This window comes from Notothenia rossii, assembly GCF_949606895.1.
Source record: "Notothenia rossii genome assembly, chromosome: 7".
NCBI classification, from domain to species: Eukaryota; Metazoa; Chordata; class Actinopteri; order Perciformes; family Nototheniidae; genus Notothenia; species Notothenia rossii.
Genome location: NC_136905.1, coordinates 77,483,902 through 77,507,098, shown reverse-complemented (window position 1 = coordinate 77,507,098; position 23,197 = coordinate 77,483,902). Strand labels below are relative to the sequence as shown.

At 41.5% G+C, this 23,197-nt stretch overlaps 1 protein-coding gene across 3 annotated transcripts in view; it reads right to left on the bottom strand.

Annotated features, from left to right (window-relative positions):
- atrn (attractin) overlaps positions 1-23,197 on the bottom strand; it is a 138,449-nt gene that overhangs the window by 40,965 nt on the left and 74,287 nt on the right. For all 3 annotated transcript variants that reach the window (XM_079692010.1, XM_079692011.1, XM_079692012.1), the window contains exon 26: positions 10,236-10,314. In XM_079692010.1, the coding sequence (XP_079548136.1) occupies positions 10,236-10,314 (79 nt within the window). The remainder of the gene's footprint in view (positions 1-10,235; positions 10,315-23,197) is intronic.

Below are 23,197 nucleotides of genomic sequence, written 5' to 3'. Positions count from 1 at the left end.
ACAGACTGATCCAGATTTGAACACTTCTATGACGTCACAGAAGTGGCCCTACGGCTATTGGGCCAACTCCACCAATCAGGAGGAGACAGCCACGGACATTGCCGTTTGAAAGCGCTGGAGACGCTGTAGTACATATGCCAGGCCTGTAGATGGTGCTGTTCTCACAGAATCAGCCCATGCAAAGACAGTGTTAAACTGAGCGAAATGAGGAATGGCTAAAATGCATGATCTGTTTGGTATTTTGAAAAATAAAAAGTATAAATATGCCTTATATAGGTATGGCCCTACACTATATTATTCAAATATAGCATGATAGGTCCATTTTAACTCAAGTACGGTTTATTTTAAAAAGGGTTTTATTTACAGTAAGTGTAGCTTACTGGATATTAAAACACAGAAATATGTTGTAGGTAGTTTGTGGATATCATCAAATGCATAAAAGGAGGTTAGAGCATACCTAGCTGATGCTAAATATAACATGCACGAGATCCAGAACACTTCAGAGAGAACTGGCATATGGTACCGTAATTTTTGGACTATAAGGCGCACCTGAATATAAGCCGCAGCAGCGGCATACCACTCTCGGTTCCACTTTTACTTTTGCGCGCTACCTGTCTCACTCTTTTCCGGCCTCCACCTTTTCCTGCTGGAACCCGCCGCTTAAAGGTGGGGGTCCGCGGACCGGCCATAGAGCCCATAGAGTTAAAGGTGTTGGCCGTTAGCTGTAAAAATCCATAGATTAGCCGCACCGTTATATAAGCCGCAGCGTCGAAAAATAGGGAAAAAGGCGCGGCTTATAGTCCGAAAATTACGGTACATAGATTGTTTTCATACTTTTCTATACATGATGCACTGTTTCCAGAGAAGATGTCAACACTAGATGTGGTGCTTTTTCACAGCTGAGCTCACAGGTTAATACACTAAAATAAATGTAGTGTGAGTCTTACTTCAGAGAGCGGAGCATTTCTCAGAAACCTGGCTTGTTATAGCCTCAGATCTCTCCTCTGATCTTCTCCCTTTCTTTAGAAACTTTAATGTGAGGACTGTATACTTTCCCTCGCAGAACCATCAAAGACACAAGAAACGGTGGCAGTTGGCTCCTGGGGAATATGTGTGTTTAGAGAGAGGACTTTTCATGGAGCTGTATCTTTTCACATCACTTCATTAACACCCCACAACCTGAGCTGTATAACTAGGGGAAGAACAAAAAAAAAGTTTACACATCACAGGCCATTGAGCAGCTTTCCACTCGTTTTATGGCATAATAGAAGGTATTTCCAACGGCGGCCTGGGCCATGACACTTTAGTTGACATTCATATTTATAGCAATGAGAAGGTGGGGTGTTAGTGAGGGGAGAGGGAGGGGAGGGCAGCTTAATGGTGTAATAAATATGTGAGGGTATCTGGAGACTTTTATGCCGCTTCCTCCCTCTACCTGCTCCCGGCAGGCTGCCTCTGCTGGGTGTAAAGAATCTACAACGCAGTTAATCATGCGGGACGCGCGGCAACGATCAGGGACGTTATCACATTCTGCATTTCTGTCAATACCTCAGGGTGCAATACATGTCTAATATACGTCAGGTTATGTGTTATGTATGTCAGTGTTAGGGCGACGATGGATGTGGGGTAAATACACAGGCTGTCATCTTGAGTTACAGTAGGAGAGGAGGGGCGTAACAGTGTGAGACGCAAAAGAAGAAAAGGAATATTTCGAAAAATCAAATACGTACAGTATGGTGCGATGCAAACTCGGCCAATTTCATTGCAACTGCGCCGTTATGAATCAATACAAATGACTCAACTCTTACGTGGCCAGGTACAGACTTTAAAACTTGCATTCTGACCAGAAATCTATTCTGAAGCTACAATCGAGTGGAGCGAGAGTTTATGTCCTCAGGCAAAGAAAGTGAATGTTTAAGCGTCGCCATTATTACAGTATTTTGCATCATGATATATAACACTGCCACAGTCTGCTGGATCTTTGCTCTAATTAGCTGGCTTCCTCGCTTCTTTTCAAAGAATTGCATTTTGTGTGTGTATGTGTGTCTGTTGCAGGCTGTAGGTGCTGCTGGACTTATGAACCTGAACCTATGATGCAGGCTCTCTTTAAAGAGGCCCTAGTTTACTCATTTTCGAGATCACAGTTTACCGTGACATGTTTAAATGCTTAAAAGTTCAAAAAGCTCTTTATATTTCTTCTCCAGTAGGACTCAGTTGAGGGTGTTTTTTTTTCCTTATACATGTGATGTTTTGGTGTTGTTGTTTTTTGTTGTTTTGTTTCTTTCCATTAACCGTCAAGTGGGAAATAAGTATTTTTTGTGTTTCTCTTAGTATCCTAAGATACTGTTATGTTTGGCTGTAAAAAAAATTTATTATGAAGGGCAGACCATCTATTTGTATTTATTTTTATTTTTTTTAGAAAGGGGCAGGTCACATAAGATTTTATTCTTCTCCCTGCTCCTTTTCGCTCAATGGTGTTTTGGTAGAGTCATGTTTTGTTGGCAATTATTGCACATTTGGTTTTGCGTACCATGAGCGGGACAAATAAAAATGAAATGAAATACCGCCTGTGCAGTCCTGTTACTCGAGCCAAGTCTGCTCTGATTGGTTAACTGGGCAGCTCTGTTCTGATTGGTCAACCGCTTAGAGATGGCCCGCCCTTTAGCCTATCACGTACAATGTGTCGGAGCGCTGACCAACAGAAGCGTAAGGGTGTGAGGAAGTAAACAAAGGAGTCCAATGGAGGCGTTTCAGGCAGGGAGTGTGTGGGAGAGTAACTCTGGGATTTAACCTTTGCAGAACATTTAAATGCACAAAAACATGTATTACACAGTACAGGAAGGGGAAACCCACAACAAAAGATACAAGGGGCTCTTTAAATATGAATTACATATAGCTAAATACAAAGGACAGAGTTTCGCACAAGTTGCACTGGACTTCATACAGAATAAAAGGCCGGTGCTTTTCCTAAGTCACGAAATGGCTGCTCTGTTACAGTGTGTCTTTTGGCAGATGGCAACTCCTGCTCCTTCAAAGGAACCGTCAGGACTCAAAGGAAGGCTTTGATTAAGAATCAGACGGAAATGCACACAATTATACACACATCCAAGCACCTCTATGCCAAGACGCGCAGTGCAAACATGTGAAGAAACACATGCTCCTGAACACTTTGAAATGCCCACGCACCCCAACAGGTGGGATCTGGGTTGTTGCAGAAACCTTCTCCGGTGCCAGCAGGTGTTAGCCGCTGCCACAGTGGGAAGAACACCATATTGAGTCCTGAACCTGTTTCTACCTGAAATTAACACCTGAAAACCTACCGGTGAACGGAAACAGATGAACTGCGGCACAGAGCATCATTAAGATTCAACACTACAAAGGTGTAAACAGAGCGCCAACTCAAACAGCATGGTCAGGTGAACAAGGGTATTTGCAGTATATTCATGTATGTGCAATATACTCTGAACAAAAGTATCTATAGATTATAGAGTTGGTGATTTATAGATACTTTCTCAGCAGCGCTGCTCGTCTCATAATAACCCCTCGCACACCCTCCCTCTGGGCTGGTCCATCTTAACTGAATTGGATATTGTTGATGGACCTTGCACTGAATTTGGACATATGGTTTTATAGGATTTATTACGACCTAGGAAGATCAAAATACATTAAAAGTTAAGAACAAGAAATATCTTCTTTCTTTCAGTTTTACACTACAATATATCACCACTTGTACACTAGTGTGGATTGTACAGAGAAAACTTTCGGGCATTCTCTTCTTTTTTTTTTTTTAACTACACGTATATTTGCTGTAAATGCAAACTGAAAGTTGCTTGTTGAAGATACGGGGGAAATAACTTTTGGGGGAGTTTAGCATATACAAATTAAATTAAAGTGACTACATTTAATATGATGGCTACACTTCTATTTGTTTACATTTGTGAAGTTCAATAATCCACAAATCTTTCATACCTACAGTGAAATTATCATGGCGAAAAATGCTGTTGTTATTTAATATATATTTGAGTGACATTTCATAAAGTTCATTCATGTTTTTACTCAAGTATATGGCATGTAAAAAACAAGTCAAAAAGTTGAGTTTTATCTAGTGTTTCTACTGTCTTTCTTAAGAAGAGCTCACAGTGACATATACATGTCAGGGCTTAACCTAGCGCTGTTATTCAGAGCGACTTGTGTGACAGCACAATAAGCTTAAAGTCCTTACATTCAGATGACATGCACCCCGGAGAGAGAAGTCTAAGGATCACGGCCACTGCTTTAAAACCCTGTGACCCTGGAATGATTACATAAAATGAAATGGCCACCATTTCTCACTGCACCGGGCCTAAGTGAGGTGAATGTGGGCACAATTACTTCCAAATGTGTGTCACCGTGCGGCTGATGCAAGAGCAGAGTAACAAGCAGGAAGCTGGGGAATGTGGGTAGGGAGCCTGGAGGGACAGCAGTGAAAGAACAGAACAGCCCCTGTGTCAGAAACCAAAGTCGGCTTCACGCAAGAACATGATTAGCTTTCTGTTTGCCGAAAATTATGTGTCACGATGTATTTATTCAGTACATGTGTGCAGGCATGAAGGTATGTCTGCTGTGAGAAACTGTGTGCCTCTCTGCATGAGAAGGACAGGGTGATTACAGTTAAAAGCTGAAATTAGGTTATTTCACAGTGTTACTGGCGCAAATCAAGATTTTAAAATATTGTTTGGTTGGTGTTGTTTTATTCTGAGCATAAAGAGGCTCTTTTATACTTTTTCTGGGTTTTCCTTTTTATTGTAGTGTGTAACAGGTTTGTGTGCATGTAAATTATGGCTTTTCGATTATGGCAAAAATCATAATCTCGATTATTTGGGTCAATAATTGTAATTGCGATTATTAAATGCGATTATTCTTTGACTTTGAAAACATCCATTTATTGGAGAAAGACAATTTGAACAGTATGTTTTTGACAGTATGTTTTTAACAGTTGATTACCCTGGACTTAAAGTATAATTTAACTGAAAAACCCCAAAAAAAAAAATAATAAAAAAAATATAATAATAATAAAAAAATAATCGTTTTATTTAGATTACGTTGTTTTCGTAATCGTTGCAAGCCATAATCGCGGATAAAATGTAAATGATGAATCCCTGTGTTCCTTCCAGATGGAGTTTCTATCCCAATCTCTTGTTGAATCCAACAATTAAACAGATCTAAATGACTGTCCTTTGTTGTTATTTAAAAAAGAACAGTATAGCTACTAGTTTTTTCAGAGAACTTAATAATAACAGAAATAATGTTGACTCCGAGAAAAGCGAAATAACCACGACTACCACTATAAAGTACAAAGATGTCCTGAGGAGCATCATCATCAGGACTCCCCTCAGAGACGGCTGCTCTCCGCCGGGGTCTCACTCAGAATGAATTTAAGGGCAGCCTCCACTAAGAAAGAAATACAAATCTTACGAGCAAGGGTGGGCCATTATGTGTTCCACCTGCTGTCTGAACTGCAGGTACTTAAATGTTCCTGTTATGGATGAATTGGCAGGTTTGACTAATCCCTATGAGACTGGCCTTTACCTCTGTTCAGCTTCAAATTGCAAATACGAAAGGGTGCAACATATTAATTAAAAAGCCTGCTGCTTTCATCAGAAAACACTACAAATGTCTGTGAATAAGCCATTGTGTGTGTGATGTGCAATCTTCAGACTTTAAAAAGGTCAAATCGTGAATACTAAAAACTCTATTTCCATATTTCTACGCTTAGGATTTGCCAGAATACTAGAAAAGTATACTTTAGATTCTTTAATATCCATTAGTAGACAAGTATATATATTTAATATATGTGCTTATGTGCACTTTTTATGAATGAGGTACTAAGTGAATATTCCCTTTTTCTACACCGCACTAAATTGGACTTTTTGGTCCACTACATTTATTGACAGTACTAGTTACTTTGAAGCTGATTTAGATTAAAAATGCAACATTTAAACATCTCACATTAAAGGCATACAATAATACTATGTCCACTACTTTTATATCTACTTAAATCAATATATGTAATTATTTCCCTAATCCTTTGAGTGAATTTAAGGAGTTTAACATTGGCCCCATCATTTTGTGTAGCCCCCCCATCCTCTTAACAAAAGGTAAAGTGGTAATAAGTTTAAAGGCTATGCTGTAGTAGAGAGCTGGACAGTGGTGTTTTAATGGAGAGAGGTTGGAGAAGGGGCAGAGGGATGTTAAGAGGAATTCAGAGGTGAGAGTGATGATGGCATTTTTGGACGAGGGTGCAGCCGAAAGCCACTTCATCTGGCGCGCCGAGTGTGAAAAGCACAAACCAAAATGTCAAAGCAAACAGAACAACAGCTAGGATGCCCTCAGAAACACACAGAGTTACACACACACTCCCACATGCACACAACGTGTCAGGCTCTTATGTTCAAACCCCTCCAGAAACTAACTATGAAAATGTATTTTGTAATTTTAGGGAGAGTCTCTTCTAGATGTAAAACTGCACTCACAATATTTGCTTCAACGTCATTTAAATAAGCAGATCAGCCGCAACATGCTAGCGTAGTTATAATCAGATCAAAGTGTCAATTATTACTGCCTTTTCAAAACTTATTTTGCTGTGTTTTTAATTGAGTCTGATGTAATATTACTATATTTTGTTCACTATACTATAGCACTGTGTAATGTATATTATTTAGCCGGACACTTCAGATAAGCCCAGTGTGTTTGACGCCCATACTTGTCAACCCTCCCGATTTTCGCGGGAGACTCCCGATTTCATTGCCCTCTCCCGAATTCCTCCCGGGGTCATATTTCTCCCGCATTTCTCCCGATGTCTGACAAAATCAGATTTAGTCAGGACTGTTTCCACTCAGACTTTAATACAGCTACACCATTGTTTGGTTTCCATGGTAACACGTCTCTTTAGTAGCGCGCAACTGAAAGTCTGAGAGGGTGAGGCAGATAGTCACAGAAAACAGAACAAGAATCGACAACTACTCTACTCTCTGACTGCGGTCAAGCCAGCCTCCACTCGGGAAAACCTAGTCAAGCCAGCCCGCACGTGATATTGCGGTGCGCGAATATCCTATGCATTACGGTAGAGTCAAAACAAATCATCCCTCTGTAGATGAGAATAAAACAAAAACTGTCCAGTATCAAAGATTCATTTCACTTCAGGGTGATAGCAGGACATCCCAACTAGTCACTCAGAAAAAAATCAGGACATTTTGATGTAGAGTTTCAAAATAAAAGACCTTTGAAGTCTCATGAGCTATCATCCCTGTTTTTAGATGCCACACATATGCTCCATCAAGGATGGTGCTACAGGCCGCAAGGCATTGCACTTAGAACTACGATAAGAATGTTAATGTTAATCTAACAGCTCCGGCGATCCACTAGCGCCCCCCCCCACATTTTGCATTTTGAAATGCTCCCGATTTCTGTGGTCTCAAGGTTGGCAAGTATGTTGACGCCTCTTTCTGCACTGTGTAATAGTTGTTATCCATTTGTGTAATTCAAATGTTGCAAACAATATTATATAGACAAGACTTGTCCACCAGCTTAACATGCCATATCATCAATATAATGATAGCTTGTCCTACTTGAATCTTTACAACGTGAAATGCCATCTACACAATGACAGAAATACAACCATAAACTGAGCAAATCTGTTGAGCTGCTGTCACCTTAGGAGGAATAAACCAATCACACGGGAGCTTTGTCAGGACACCTGCTTCCTGTCCGTCAGCAATTTGAATGTGTGTGTGTGTGTGTGTGTGTGTGTGTGTGTGTGTGTGTGTGTGTGTGTGTGTGTGTGTGTGTGTGTGTGTGTGTGTGTGTGTGTGTGTGTGTGTGTGCCTTTAAAAAGTAGGTTAACATCACCACAGCTTAAAATCCTCCAGTGCATCACAAATATCCCACAAGCTAGTTTCCTGTTGTTTCCTATGATACAGACAACTTGATGTAAGACTTTTCCTCAATCGACTTTTGTCATTTTGAATCTTTCGTGCACCCCGCCGTTCTCCCCACAGTTTGGCAGATTGCTTTGGCCTCTTGTCTTCAGTCCTTTTTCTAACTTGTTTTCAGTTCGCTCCACGCGGCTTGAAAGACACCTTGTACTGAGCCATAAGAACAATTTATAACAGTCACTTCACGTCAGTTATTTCCTGTCAATGAATGACAGCTCAAAAGGAAATGCTGTCATCTAATGGAGTTTTTTTTATGTCAATGTCTAAAAAGGTACATATTTTCTTTTTAAAAACGAGTGCATTAAAGGGCAATTCTGCAAAAGCATTTAACAAAGACAATTAACAAAATCTTTGATTAAAACAGACAATCATTCGAGGTGAGCCTGCAGCCTATGATGAATGGACTGCAGTTTATGTTATGTAAGATTTGTTTTCTTTCTTCTCTGAAAAACATCAGAGCGATCCAGCCAGCGAGTCCCTCAGTACCAGTCCGTCAGAAAATGGCTACACTTCAAATAATGGACAAAAAGGACTAAAGTGAATACATTAAAGGTTTATGCTCTGTCTGTTCCCACAATGCTAAGCCAGTGCATTGGGTCTTTGCTCCAGAAATTAAAACATTGACTCATCTCTGTTCAATTGGAGTTAATTGTGTGACGTACAAAAAGCAATTGATGTAATTAACTATTTAGCAATCGGACCCAGAAATCTAAATTTACATATTCTTTCTTCAGTTACAGAAAGTGACCCTGTACCCAGACTATTTCATCGCATAAATAAAAAGATAATAGTCAAGCATTTTGGAAAATACGACTATTTGCATGCTTGACGAGAATTCGCCGTTCAATCAAATGTTTTTCATTTAGCAGCCGGTAGCTTAGCATAAATAGGGAACAGCTATCTCTGTTCAGATAAAGAGACTAAATCTGAATATTTGATCAGTGTTCTTTTCATTTGTCATAACATCAAGAGCTTTTTTTAAATACAGAAGGTAGACTACAAATGTAATATCATTTTTCAATGGTTTTGAATTTAACAAGTGACATTTTGAATGGCACAACATTTTTAAAGTGTCAATTTTCAGCACTAGAGTGGAGACGCATTCAGCAGGCGATGATTCATAATAACAAGCACCTCTATGGAATACACATATTCACTTTAATTCAGAACATAGAGATGTGTGAAATGAAAAATCACGCTTTCTGCATCCATGTAATGCATGAAACACACTCAGAAGAAGACAAAGTGACAATGCATCTTGCAGCGTCAAGACAAAAAGGGTTCTCTAAGAAAAAAGCAAACTAAAACAGTTTTCTGAAAATGTGCCTTGGTTATTAAAGTTCATGGGTTTCCAATTCAGTTCAAGCTAAAGTCATCGCAGTGATTACGCTTCTAGTCTTAGTAACTAATATTGTAACGTTATTGCAGGATTACATGTTGTAAAGTTGTGTGATGTGATGCAGGGCCCTCTGAGTTCTGGAGTATTTTTATACTGCCAGAGTGAAACCTGTGCCAATTATTCTTTAAGCGACATTGACTAAAAACGTCAAGCTTCAACACATCTGAACACCAACTGTGTCCTGGTGGTTGTCCATTTACAGAGCAGGGGTGTCGAACTCAATTTCATCTCGGGCCACATTAGCATCATGGTTGCACTCAAGGGCCAGTTTTATATATAAGACTATATAAAAATACATATATAAAATTAAATATGTAATATATATAAAATAATGTATTGTATTACATTATTGCCCCTGCATTGGACGATTATCGGATAGGGTAATAACTTCATAATTAACTACGTCTGAAAGCAGAAGTCTAGGACCAATAATTGCAAGTCTCTTCAGTGAGAATGTCAGAAAATGATTTAAAAAGAAAAGCCACATTCTTGAGAAAAAAATCCAAAATCCCAAAAAACAAGTGGCATTTTCAAGAAAAAAAATTACATTTTGAAAAAAAAATCAGATTTGGAGAAAAAGACAAATTCTAAGAAAAAAGGCATATTTTGAAGAGGAAAAAGAGCCACATTCTGAGAAAAAAAATCACATTTGCGATGCATTGTGGGACATGTAGTTTATGGGCAACGTGCTTCTGTAAATCGGCATGTAACCGTATAACAAACATATTATATTCTTTGCAAGCTCTTGTGGGGCCACCAAAAATGAAGTCACGGGCTGGATTTGGCCCCCGGGCCTTGAGTTTGACACCCTGACCTAGAGTATCCAAAAATCTATATTCGTTTTTAGGTTGAGTCTGACTTACCTCTCGTCGCCGTGACGCCCAGCAGCTCTGTTTGATCTTCCAAACCACGGCGGCCACGAGGAGCAGCGACAGGAAGCAGCTGTGGACAGAAGGGAGGAAGAGACCATCAAAAAGAGAAAACACACTGATGAATAGAGAAGAGAGAAGAGAGGAGGGACAACTGGGAGAACTTGGAGCATTTGGAGTCCTGTGTGTAGGTAACAACTGCAGCTTCAGCCATACATACATTAGTCAACAAGTCAAAGTTATGCATATTTGGCATGTTGGTTTGACCTGTCTTATATACATCCAACAGCATGATATAACAAGAAAATTTTTTATAAACTAAAATTCCTCCTACAATTAAAACAGTCTAGTTTCTCCTGCAACTGAAAACAAAATGTTAATGATCCAGCATTCTGTACTTTAAAACAAGCCATAGGATCAATAATAAGAGGGATCTTAACACTGGTACAAGAAACAAGGTGCAAAAAGAAAAAAGCCAGACGGACGCAGCTGTGAAGAGGCGGAGAGGCGGACTACATTATGCACTTTCAACAAGACTGCCCAGAGGATCAGGTGAGTGTTAAACCAAACACCTCTATTCCCTTACATACTTCACTTTAAAAAAAAAAATCTATAACCTTTGGCTGAAAATGTTTTTTTTTAGCACTGTGGAACTTTTCATTGTTTCTGCCTGAGAACTTAAAAAGGCCCCATTATGGTCCTTTGCAGGTCCATATGTAGTGCCTCTACTGGGACATGTCTCCATGCTTTGATGTTCAAAAAGCTCTTTATTTGTTCCCATACTGCCTGTGCTGCAGTACCTCTTTTCACCCGCTGTCTGAAACCAGAGCCCAGTCTGCTCTGAATGGCAAGAAAACTAATTGAACATTGCTGTCATTATTCTGCAGATGTTACATTGTGCAATCAACAGTTCCTTATTTTGCACAAATACAATCTAACAAACAAATGCACTTTAGAATATACACCTTGAGGTGATGAAAGTAGAGGTGATACAGAATGTGTTGGAGAGGTGGCGTTCTTAGCAGTGAGTGTGTGTGTGTGTGTGTGTGTGTGTGTGTGTGTGTGTGTGTGTGTGTGTGTGTGTGTGTGTGTGTGTGTGTGTGTGTGTGTGTGTGTGTGTGTGTGTGTGTGTGTGTGTGTGTCATCATAACAGACTTTCTGAACTTCCTGACTGTGGCACCTTGAGCTGATTTCCTGTGACCCTGTGACTCTGTGGCTCAGACTTCCTTTATTTCAGCTCAGGTTAGTGTTAGCAACACGCTGCTGTTAACATAGTATCAACAACGTGACGACAAAACACCTCAACACACTTTTAGGATGGCTACATTTTGATATGTGAACACAAAGTCTTTCCGAAAAGCAAAAGTGAGCAGCAGGATTTACTTCTGCTCTAATATTATGCCATTATTAGTTTAGGGTACACAGAGCTACATGTTACTGTATATTATTCAACACAAACTAGAATGGCACTCTGGATCACAATGAAGCAAAAACATTCTCTAAAGTCAATGGTGCATTCAAGTGCTTCTCAAATGGTCCCATTTGAGCGGATGAAAGTCGTTCTTCCGATCTTAGCGTGTACAAGAGTTAAATCGTTGTAAAAATATGGAAAGAGCACGGATCCGCTGAGCCCTGAAATGTGTATTAACATTTTTGATCCCAATTAGGAACCGATGATTCCTAAATCTGAAACCACGTAAAACAAATACATTAAAGCGAATATTAGGTTAAACTAAGAATGTGGATACCTTGCCCCATTATACTCATAAAAGTTCCTGAGAGTTACCAGTTATCTTTATAATCTAGTATCAGATAGAGGTATTGATAGAGATAATGACAAATGAACAAGCAGCCAGACAAACAAAGCTAATTAGAAAAATGCATCCCATAGTAACTACAAAAATACAGTCACAGTTAACAGTCAGAGATCGTTCTCAATGCTGATGTCAGATTAACCTCAGCAGCAGTAACGATAAGCATCTAATCTACTATTCAAACAATTAACACTCTGTATGTACGTTCCTCACAGCACCATGCAGTACTGAATGTGAGAGAAGAGCATGTTAATAATGTAAATGATTTTAATTGGGCTCCATGTCGGGTTTGGCATAAAATAAACACCCCGCATGTGTACCGCTGTGCAGAAACAGCTGTTGCTTACCAGAGAGGCATTGAACTCAACACGGCTGTTAACAAGCGCAAAGGAAACACACAAAGGGAGAATAAAGCCATGTTTACGTAGTATTCCAGTTTTGTCTTTTGTTTAAGCTCACAGGAATAAAGTATTTGAATTCTCATTCAAGGGTTAAAAGTGGATTTAATTAGAAGTGAAAGCATAACTTCTCCAGACACACGGTCTCCTAGCGAGACAGCTCACAGATTTCTCTCCAAACTTCGACCACCTTTTCAATGTGAATGCCTTTTCTCCATTTAAATACTGGCTGTGATGCGTTCAGATCTTCCTACACCCACCGCCCTCCCTGTGTGACTGTTTAAAGTGCCATCCATTCAAAAACAATCCCTTGTCTCTCCAGGCTGAGGAGGACTCTTAAGAGATCCATCCGTTCAGCCGTTTTATTGATCTCGCTTCCTGCTCGCTGCTTAAAGAGCGACACAGTGCTAATGAATGACCCGCGTGAACAGATATCAGCGGCGCTTCAAAGGCATCCCTTTGCACAACGGGGGGGGAAGGATGGAAAGACGGACAGAGGACAGGAGGAGGGGAGAGGGAAATGCAGTAATGAGGAAATACAGATGAGAGATTCTGCCTCTGATGGACAGACAAATATGTAGATACAGAGAGGGAAGTGCATCGATAAGACAGCCTTATGAGCAGAAATGCTAAAAAGACATTTATCAATGATCAATATTTTTCTTATCATGGTTGTATACAAACAAATCTGTTTCAGAACCTCATAGTTTCAAACATTTCAAGAAATAGAAGTTTAAACATAGCTTAGTCAATATATTCAACGTGATTTCAGTGTCAACGCATTTTGAGCGTTTATGGGTGAAGGATAAATGGACTGCATTCGGAACCTTAACCTTTCCTACCTTACCGGACGAAGTGCTTCACAATGTGATTCACCTTTTCAGACTAATTCTTACACAGGAGCAAGTTTGCCCTTTTTTTTGTGGGGGGGGGGGGGGGGGGGGGGGGGGGTGTTCTTGCTAAAGGAGATCTTGACCCGTGGACAACCAGCTCTACCGTCCAAAACACAGCTGCAGAAAGAATACGGTTCCCTGTCACCACCTGATGGTAATACTCCCTATTTAAGCTTTATTTCGAAAGTAATTGAAGTGCGCGACTGCTCCCGGTTAGAGTTTGCGCTCAGGGTAATCAGACTGCCAAAAGTGAGCGCGAGCAGCTTTAATCATTTCGAGCGTACGAATCCCTGTTGCTGGCTCAAATGCAGTTACACAATTCCTCATGCACGCTCACGCTCGTCGCTACGCTCAAGAGGCTCTCCTCCCTCGCGCTCAAATCTAATTCTGCTCTTACAAATCCCCGCCTGTGCGTGGACTTGCAATGCAGACTGAGTCGCACTCAAATTAGTTTGGAGCTCTCTCAAGTCATCTGTCGTCAATCTACTTATCGGGCGGGAGAGGAGAAGACTGAAAGAGAAACTTAGAGAAAGTCGAATGGGGAGACGGACAAGAGGAGGAGACAGACAGACAGAACGGTGCGCTTCGTTTGATCTCAACAGAAGCAGACCAAGTTAGTCAGGCTTCAGTTCTCACCCCCCCTCACCTGCTCCATCACAACTAAAGCTCCCACTCCCACGGGGGAAATTAATCAGCATCCACCAGAGCCCCCCGCAACAATCGCACTTCAACACCTAGTTTGAAGCGCCAACATTAAAAGAACAAAAGGTGCCATCTTGGACGTTTAGTGTTAATGGAAAATGTGGTCGATTGAAGCAATGACGTCCTGAGTGCCATGACGGCGGAAGCTTCTACTACCAAATCTGTTTTACCTGCTCTAGTGGTATACTTTGGAAAGGAAGGGCTAGAGGCTACTTTAGCCAAGATGAAACCCCTATGTCTGAAAATGAAGCTTTTAAAGCGACCCTATTAGGCTTTTTGGAGGTTTTCTCTTTCCTGTGTTGTACAGGTTTGTAAATGGTCTGCAGAAGCTAACATCCCAAAGGTCCCCCCAGAGGGGGTTTCTCCCCCACACACATCCCCCCACCTCCTCCCCCCTTGCCTCCATTGGCCTCCTTTGTTTACCCCTCTTAACATAATGACATCACTATGTAACAATCATGCCTCTATTGGCCAACACTCCAACACTCCAACACATCTCTAAGCGGTTGACCAATTAGAACAGAGCCTGCCAGCTAACCAATCACAGCAGACTGGGCTCTGGTTTCACTCAGTCAGTAGGGGCTTTGACTGGTAGCTGTAGGGTCGCCGGTTCAAGTCCCCGAACAGACCTAACATATGGAGTGTGGACTGCTACTTGGAGAGGTCACAGTTCACATCCTCGGCCTGCCGTGGTGCCCTTGAGCAAGGCACCAGACACCCCTCCCCCCCCCTGGGTGCTGTACAATAGCTGCCCTCTGCTCCTAGTACTAGGATGGGTTAAATGCAGAGGTAATGTCACTGTGTGTGCTGTGTGTGTGTAATGTATGTGTGACCATTAAAGAGAGTTTCAACATCCAATTATATTCTATTAAAAAAAAAATGATGGGAGCTGTTTGTTTCCCTGGCAGACTGAAGACAGAGCTGGCGACATAGTGCATTACAGCCAGAAGCAGCTGAGGCCGGAGAGGTGAGCGCTGACGTGTCATTGGCTCACCTGACAGCGAGACAACAGCCACGGGGCAAAAACTAACAGACCGTCCACAGCCATCTGAATACTAATCCAGCAGTCTGCCCGCCGCTGGCTTTCACTGTGGGGAGGGAAATTAAACCAGCCAAACGCCATTTTGTTTTCACTATATAGCTGATAAGTTTGTCTACCGAAGCACACACGGGTCCCTCTCTGCCCTGCACTTGTAGCCACTCCACCCTGCAGCACTATGGGTGGTGGGACACTTCAGGCAGTCTAAACCGCCCCAAACAGAAGCAGGGCGGAACATGCCGCTGAATACAAATGTCTGCATAACATCTGTGCTTTGTGTCTGCACTCCTAGCACAAAAGGAGCTGGGAAGGGGGACTTGATTTTCTTTTGGCAGAGGAGACAAATTGAATATGGCGTGTTCACACAGATAATAAGACATCTTCACAACAGCAGCAGGATATATGTTGCTGCTGTGTGAGATTGCACAAGTTGCTTTCTTTTTTTCACAACCTCAGTGCTCTCAATGTCAATTCACACAGATGAATTAGCAGCAGATAATTACATTTGCAATCAAGAGTAATCGTTTCACATCTTAAAACTTGATAAGAAGCCTACAGCTAATTGAAACTGCACGTCTTTTGGTTTAAAAATGACACTTTTTTGAAGAGACTTTTGCAACAATTTTGCACTTAAACAAATTATTTTCAATATGTTTCTGAAGGTGAAATAACATGTTAGCTATTCAAGACTGACTTAATGAAAGTGAGATGTACTAATGAGTGCCTGCCTGAGATGTCATTTAGTGAGAGAAGTGGCAGTGGAGACAAAAACTCGGGGATAAAATCAAAAGCTGCAGTTAAAGAGGAACAAAACCAACAGAGGGAAATAACAGGATATATGCAGGAATCCTGAAGTCAAATGTAAAACCTTTTAAGACCTTTTTTAAGACCCTTTCCATACATTTTATGATTTTAAGACCTCATCGCCACTTGGAGTTTTAACCGGTTACCTTGGCGACACACTTTCACTCACATTGACTATATACAGTATGGATTGTCCTTCCTCCTTATCCTCTAACCATTTGGACGCAGACTTGCATTTCCCCATAACGATGTTGTTTAACAACCGGCGTAAACGGACCTTCGCTCGCTATCAAGCAGTGAGCGTGAGATGTCCTGTTCAGATGACGTCAGATCCAACGGGATGCCATAAATAAACTAGCCATAAATAAACTACACAGAATCACACTACACACCTACGCAATGATTACATTCAGGCAGACTGTAGAATACAACCTCTTTGGACAATTGATATACTTATTGAAAACAAGCTACAAAATGTAATACCTTGGAAAATGCCATTTAATACTTTTTAATAGCCTTCATTCTCGCTAAATTGATTTATCAACTTGTAATACTTTTTAAGACCCCGTGCACACCCTGGATAAGGATTAGGAAATTGATTGGTGAATAAAGGAGCAGATTTACTCTAAAAACACAAGTAATCCGAGCCTCTGCACCTTTCATTCTGAACAGGTAAAGCCATCAAACAATTAACTGAACAAATAAAGGTTTTTCCCACAAGTCATTTTTTTATTTCCCACAATCCCCCAGCTTGGAGCAGGAGGAGTCCAAAGACGATGCTTCTCTTTAAACACAAGCGAGTCTTTCAAAAGGCAAAGATCAAACCCGCCGAAAGCCATTTCCAAAGCAAGAGCTCTTACAAGTATGAGGCGTGTATGTAGGGATTGGACAGGAGGCTGATGGGAAGAAAAGACTTTGCATTTGTCTCTCGGGACCCCCCAGGCGGGTTTCCTTTGCTCTCTTCCCTGCTCATTACAGGTGAGGAGGAGGAGGAGGAGGAAGAGGAGGAGCAGAGTCTGACTCATTTATTATTAAATCAGACGCAGAGCGGGCTTTCAGATACCGGCGGACCTATCAGAGGGAAGGTTGAGCCACGAGGCGCTCTCCCTATCTTTAACTTGTATCTGTTGTTGGCTCCGCGCCGATAACCTGACAAAGAGGTCAGATACAAAGAGAGAGTGTTAAAGAAGGGGAGAAAAAAGGGGAGATGGAGCAAGAGGTGGAGGGAGGAAGGTGGAGAGAGGGGTTGGAAATGTGGAAGGAATAAGAAAAAGGGCAGAAGTTGGGAAGAAACAAACAGAACAAGGGAGGTGAATGAACAGGCGCTGATGCAGCAACAAAGGTTCAAAGATAGATGGAGTGAAGGGGGGGAAACACAGAGGAGGCCTGAGCCCCTGCTGAGTGCCCGGGGAAGCCCCTAAGGACAGGCAGGATGCAGGGTTTGAATGTGCATCTCTATCTGTCTCTCTTTCTCAGGTGTCTCCTGCTGTCAGTCAAAGTAACAAGGAGCAAGCTGAGTGCAGGTTAGCGTGTGTTTTAATGGTGATGCATGTATGTATGTACACTGAGAAAACAGCAGGGTATCCATGGAGATATTGATTTTGACATACAGAGAGACAGAGAGAGAGTAAAAGAAGGGAAGGATACAAGCTGCAACTAACTGACAACAAGCGGCAACTTGCATTTCCCCGAGTCTGGGGTGTCATGTTTTGTAAAGATCAAGAGACAAAATTGCAAATACATTTACCGTACTTAATAATAAATAAAACTGAGAAAACATCAATTCTAACGTTGGAGAAGTTGAAACCAGAAACAGTTTGATGCATGACTATGATACTTAAAAGACACTGTGCAGATGTATCTTATTCAGCGATAAAACATATTTTAAGTCATGTTGACATGAGCAATCGCTTTTAGAAGAAATTAGGAAATCGCAGTAAAATTGACACTCAATATGTTGCGTTAGTATCATACATTTTCAACAACCACAGCAAATAATTCACTTTAATCGAGTATCAAATTGATGTTTTGAAATATGGCGGACAGTTCATAACAATATAGGAACAACGAACATTTCTCAGACACAAATCAACCTATTTCTCTTTTAAATATGTGGTTTGAAGTCTGTTTTGTCTCAAGGCTTCAAAAGTTTGAAAAGCATTAGCCTGACAGTTAGATGAAATCACAGCTATGTTTCTGTTTCTGTGCTGCCGAGTCCTCCACACTGTGTCCTGCTGTCAGTCAGCCATCAGCAGCCTGTCAGCACGGCTGGTGACGCTGATGGAGGCTGACGTTTGTGTACAAACACGTGTGTGTGTGTGTGTGTGTGTGTGTGTGTGTGTGTGTGTGTGTGTGTGTGTGTGTGTGTGTGTGTGTGTGTGTGTGAGGGGAAACGCTAAGCCCTCTGTCTGTCTGGCGCATATCACTGTTGGGGTCAGTGTCACTTTGTTTTCAACAAATCTTAGTGACAGATCTCTTTGGTAATTTGAAAACAGAAAAGCTCTCTGCTGAATAATGAAGCCACTGTGAGCAAATATCACGGGGAAATAATTGGGCATGATCTGTCGTTAGTAAACTGGATGCAATTTAAATTGACATTTGGAATTGAATGTATTGAGCCGACCTCAGCTCGTGTAGTCGTGCAGTCCGAAGCTTTAAAGGCGGAGTGGAGAGTGTGTGTGTGTGTGTGTGTGTGTGTGTGTGTGTGTGTGTGTGTGTGTGTGTGTGTGTGTGTGTGTGTGAAGGGTAATCCTACAACACAGAGGGCACACAGCACCACTGAGTGGTTAGCTGTCTCCTATGTTCAAAAAGAAAGTGTTTATAAGTTTCTGTGTGTGTAAATGCGTGTATGTGTGCATGTGTGTGTGTGTGTGTGTGTGCATGTGTGTGTGTGTGTGTGTGTGTTTAAGTGTGCACACAAGACAGGGTGTGTGTTTTCTGGGGAGTGTTTGTGCCTATGTCTAAACCTGCAGATGTGTTCAAGAGGCAGAACAGTGAGATGATGAACACAACAGAATTATTTATGTCCTGTTGCAGGCCACTTCACGCTGCCAACCATATGCATGAGTGGCCACTGTGCTGCCTTCAGAGCTCGAGACAAACACAGAGAGCCCCTGTGTGTGTGTGTGTGTGTGTGTGTGTGTGTGTGTGTGTGTGTGTGTGTGTGTGTGTGTGTGTGTGTGTGTGTGTGTGTGTGTGTGTGTGTGTGTGTGTGTGTGTGTGTGTGTGTGTGTGTCTGTGGACGGTCAAGCTTTCATGTATTTTTTAAATCACCAAAAGTCCACATGCTGAACAAGGTGGGTTCTGCTGAATCGTCAAAATGAAAAAGTAGCCAGTCAACACTGCCAGAAACAAAAGTTATATTTTTTTTAGTGGGGGCTCTCTCCCAAAGACCTAACCATGAATTAATAATGTAACTGTCCTATTGGTTGGTGAGTACAAATATTGGTTCTAAAAGTATTATTTTAGCCCCTGTATGTTCCTTTCTACAGGGGATGGGAGGAGGAGGAGAGTGACGTACACGGCGGAGTGCTGACTCAAGAGACCTGGGAGTGACGACACTAATCACTTCTGCTTTTACTGGGCGGATGTTTGAGAACAAGGTCAATGAGTGGAAAATCACTGCAGCCCGCTGTCTGCAGCTGCATGCTGATGATGGGTCTGTATTGACGCTGGTACTTAAGGTCTGACGGTGATTAGGATTCATTGTCGGCTAGATTCTGATGATGATGCTCAAAATCACAACTTCAAATAAGCTGAACTCTAGAATGGCACTTAATGACGCGTCTCATATCGTGAGAAGGCAAATCGTTCTCCCGAGTTTGGTTTATACTTAAGCTTTAATTCATAAAGTGGCAATAAAACGGATGCTATAGAAGAGGTTTTGTAGTGTCTTGCCCAAAGTGTTTAAATAACATTGTTTCAACTTGGGGAGCGTTATCAGATTTGTTCCAGTTGTGAATACACTTTTCAACACGAAGATGACATTTAATTTGTGTATTCCGTTTTTTTAATAATATAAGAACTATATTGGGAATCACTGAGAGTCTTAAAGACTACCTTCATGTGAGAATGTTATTTTGTATTATTGTGGATTTTCTGACAGTTTAGTTACTCCATGCAGGAAGGGATGTAGAGTCGGGCAATTGAAAGAATATATCTGTAATTGTTATATTTGGTGATTTTTGCCATTATTTTTGGCTAATTTAGAGCGTGTAAATACGGCACATTTTTACATCTAACTTGATGAATAAAGAGTTTATTCTTACAAACACAGTTTTTATGATTGTAGGTAAAGTCTGAAGACCTTACAAAAGATGTGTTTGTTAAGGTTTATTTTTTTTTTTTAGACAGATATTGCCTTTATTGGAGATATATAGTTACAAAAGGGGAGATAGAGAGGATGCCATTGCCGGAACATTTCGGAAAATGTTAAAATATTGCTCATCCTTAGAGGGAAATCACTACTCAGTCTAACTCTTGTGATGTACTTTTATGTACAAATGTGAACACTGTATTCGTAAAGACTGGATCGGTGAAGAATCAGACTGAAGCAACACTTTTACACTGCCAGCATCAGGGCTTCACTTTCCTCTGGGAGCAGTCAGGTACTAAAAATATATGTTAGCACTCGGGTTGGATGTGAGTGCCCATCAGGCTGCACCAGTGTTTGAATACAAGCTGTCAGCAGCACACACACTCCAGGGAGGTACGCTCTCTCAGGGGAGGGAGAACTTTCCAGGACATCAGGCCTCAGTGCAGAGATGACTATTACAAGGTTAAGTTTCTTTAAAGAAGTTAAAATGGGGTCGGTGTGGTAGAGGAAGCCCTCAGAAACGTATTTACTTCTTTTAGTTTGATGTGTCAATTAAAGGCGCTAACTGAGATCCCACAGCAGGTTAGAGAAGTGTGGTGTTATCCCAAAACCTTTTCTAACCTTGTTTTTCTCCAGGATCAAACCATAATGTCCCACTTGTTTTGCTGTTAACAGGTTAACTCTGCAGAACTCTCCACTGGGCTGAAGTATGAACAGTTGGCCTGACATTAAAGCGATTTTTATTTTATTTTGTTAAATTATATATTAGATTACCATTAAGGCTCCAAGACACACACAGGCGTACTCGTTGATTCAAGTTTCACTCTCATATTCACCTTTGCTGAACCGCGGCTGAACCCTCGATACATAAACAACATAAAGTATTCAGAGATCAGAAAACTAACTTTATCACTTTTGAAGAAGCAAAGATCGAGTTTGTTGAGAGTCATGTAGGGTAGATGGTTTATAAAGTCTGACTATAAAAATAGCCACATCAGCAGAAGTATTTCCATGACAAATGTGTCCCAGAGTGCAGTGTTAAAAAGTTGCACTTTATGATAGCTCTTAAAGCTTCTTTCCATCCAGAAGTGTGGACACATGCGGCCAAGACATTTAGCATTCAGGTCACTATTACTTCAAAGAGTGCTTGCTTTGGTGTCAGACAGTTTTTTTAATTAAAAACATGACAGTTTGAGTGAAAAAAAGAAGCTCAATAATACATTTTCATTGCATTTCCAAAAATATTTGAGGAAATTTCACATTCTCACGGGATTGTTCATGCCTGGAAGAAGATATTTATATTTGCACGTCTTTGAGAAAACATTCAATTTGTAAAAGTAAACGTTTTCCATAAATATTGGGACTCGGAAAGTTGGCTCGATTTTGAAACTCACTTTAGAAAAACGATGAGTCAACATTACGAGCCAAAGGTGGGAAGCTGCTGGACAGCTGGACGTGAATATGTGAGGGTATGTCAGTGTGGTACAACAAGTATTTTTTAATGCATCTGTTTTGCAGAATGCTTATGGCGGTATCGTTGCTGGTGCTGCAGATAACGGGATGGTGCCACCTTCATCTGTCCCCACAGGGAACATGACACAGAGAGAAAAAGCACCGGGAGCGAGAACGAGTGAGATTAAGACACAGAGGAAAAGTCGCAGTGAGGAAGAGCAAACAATTTCCACGTTAATTAGCATCCCTCTCCTCCCCCGCAACACAAACAATGCGGCGCCCAAAGAACCAGAAGCAAACAGGGACAAGGCTGCGAGCTCGCTCACTTTCAGGTCTCCTACATCTGTGCTAAATCTGTGGCAGGCAACACACACACAAAAAAAAGAAAAAAGGAAAAAGACTGAGCTGTGGGATTAAGAATAAATCAGAGGGAGTGGTGGGAGGGAGGGAGGGAGAGAGGGAGGGAAGAGAGGGCGATGAAACAGGGGAGATTGACAGACACAGGGAAGCAAGGGACAGAAGAGAAGGACGAGATGGAGAGCTAGAGATGAGAAACATAGGGGAGTATGAGGGGGGGACAGGGGAGAGGCAAAAGAGGAGAGTAAGTGACAAGAAAATTAGGAGTGAAGGAGGGACAGAAAAACAGAGGCAGTAGAGATGGCAGTGAAAGGGAAAGGTAAACCATAAGGGGAGATACTTGGGTAAAGAAAAGGGGGGGTTGTTCTATTTAGGATCACTGGTGCAGGTTGCATGCTCTGAATGCTGACATGCAAACATTTAAAAGCTGACGCATGTGTACACAGTAAACATACCAGCTTCATGAGCGAGTAACTGCAGGGTCTGCATTTGTATGCAGGCATCGAAGGGAATAACAGCGCTCGTAGTCCTAGAGCTTTAGCAGCTGAAACCCATGCAAAAATAAACCTCAGTGCAGAGGGAGATGTATTCAGATGATCCTGAAACATACTGTTATTGAACAACACTGTATTGGGATGGGCGTGAAAAAAAGCAATGAACAGAGAATCTTTCAAATCGGCCCCATCAAACATCGCCCCCTCCACATGGTGGCTGGATCAATAAACGCAGTATGACTTGGAACAGCCAGTTATTTTTTTCAGGACATTGTGGAGACGGCACAAAGCACGAAAACGTCCTCCATTTCTCCTCTGGGTGCTCGGCACACACACGGGAGAAAAATAAACACACATGCAGTCAAGCATGCGTGGAACACACTTGTGTACCCAATTTTTGGTCGCTCTCATTTTAAAAGTCGATAACACATTACAGCAGTTCCAGAGGTTCAGGGATTCATCACGGCTCAACACATGCACCTTCAGCCGAAGCAGAGTCTCCATCTTTACAAAGCAGCATGTTGCTCTGACAAGGATCCTTGAGAAATGCATTTAAAGATGCCAATGCCAATGTATTGTACTGTAAGGGTGAACCAAGAGGGAATGTGGGCAAAGCAATGCACACAAACAAAGTATATTTTTATATATTTCCATCCTATTCAACACATGGAATCATCCGAGTCTCTGT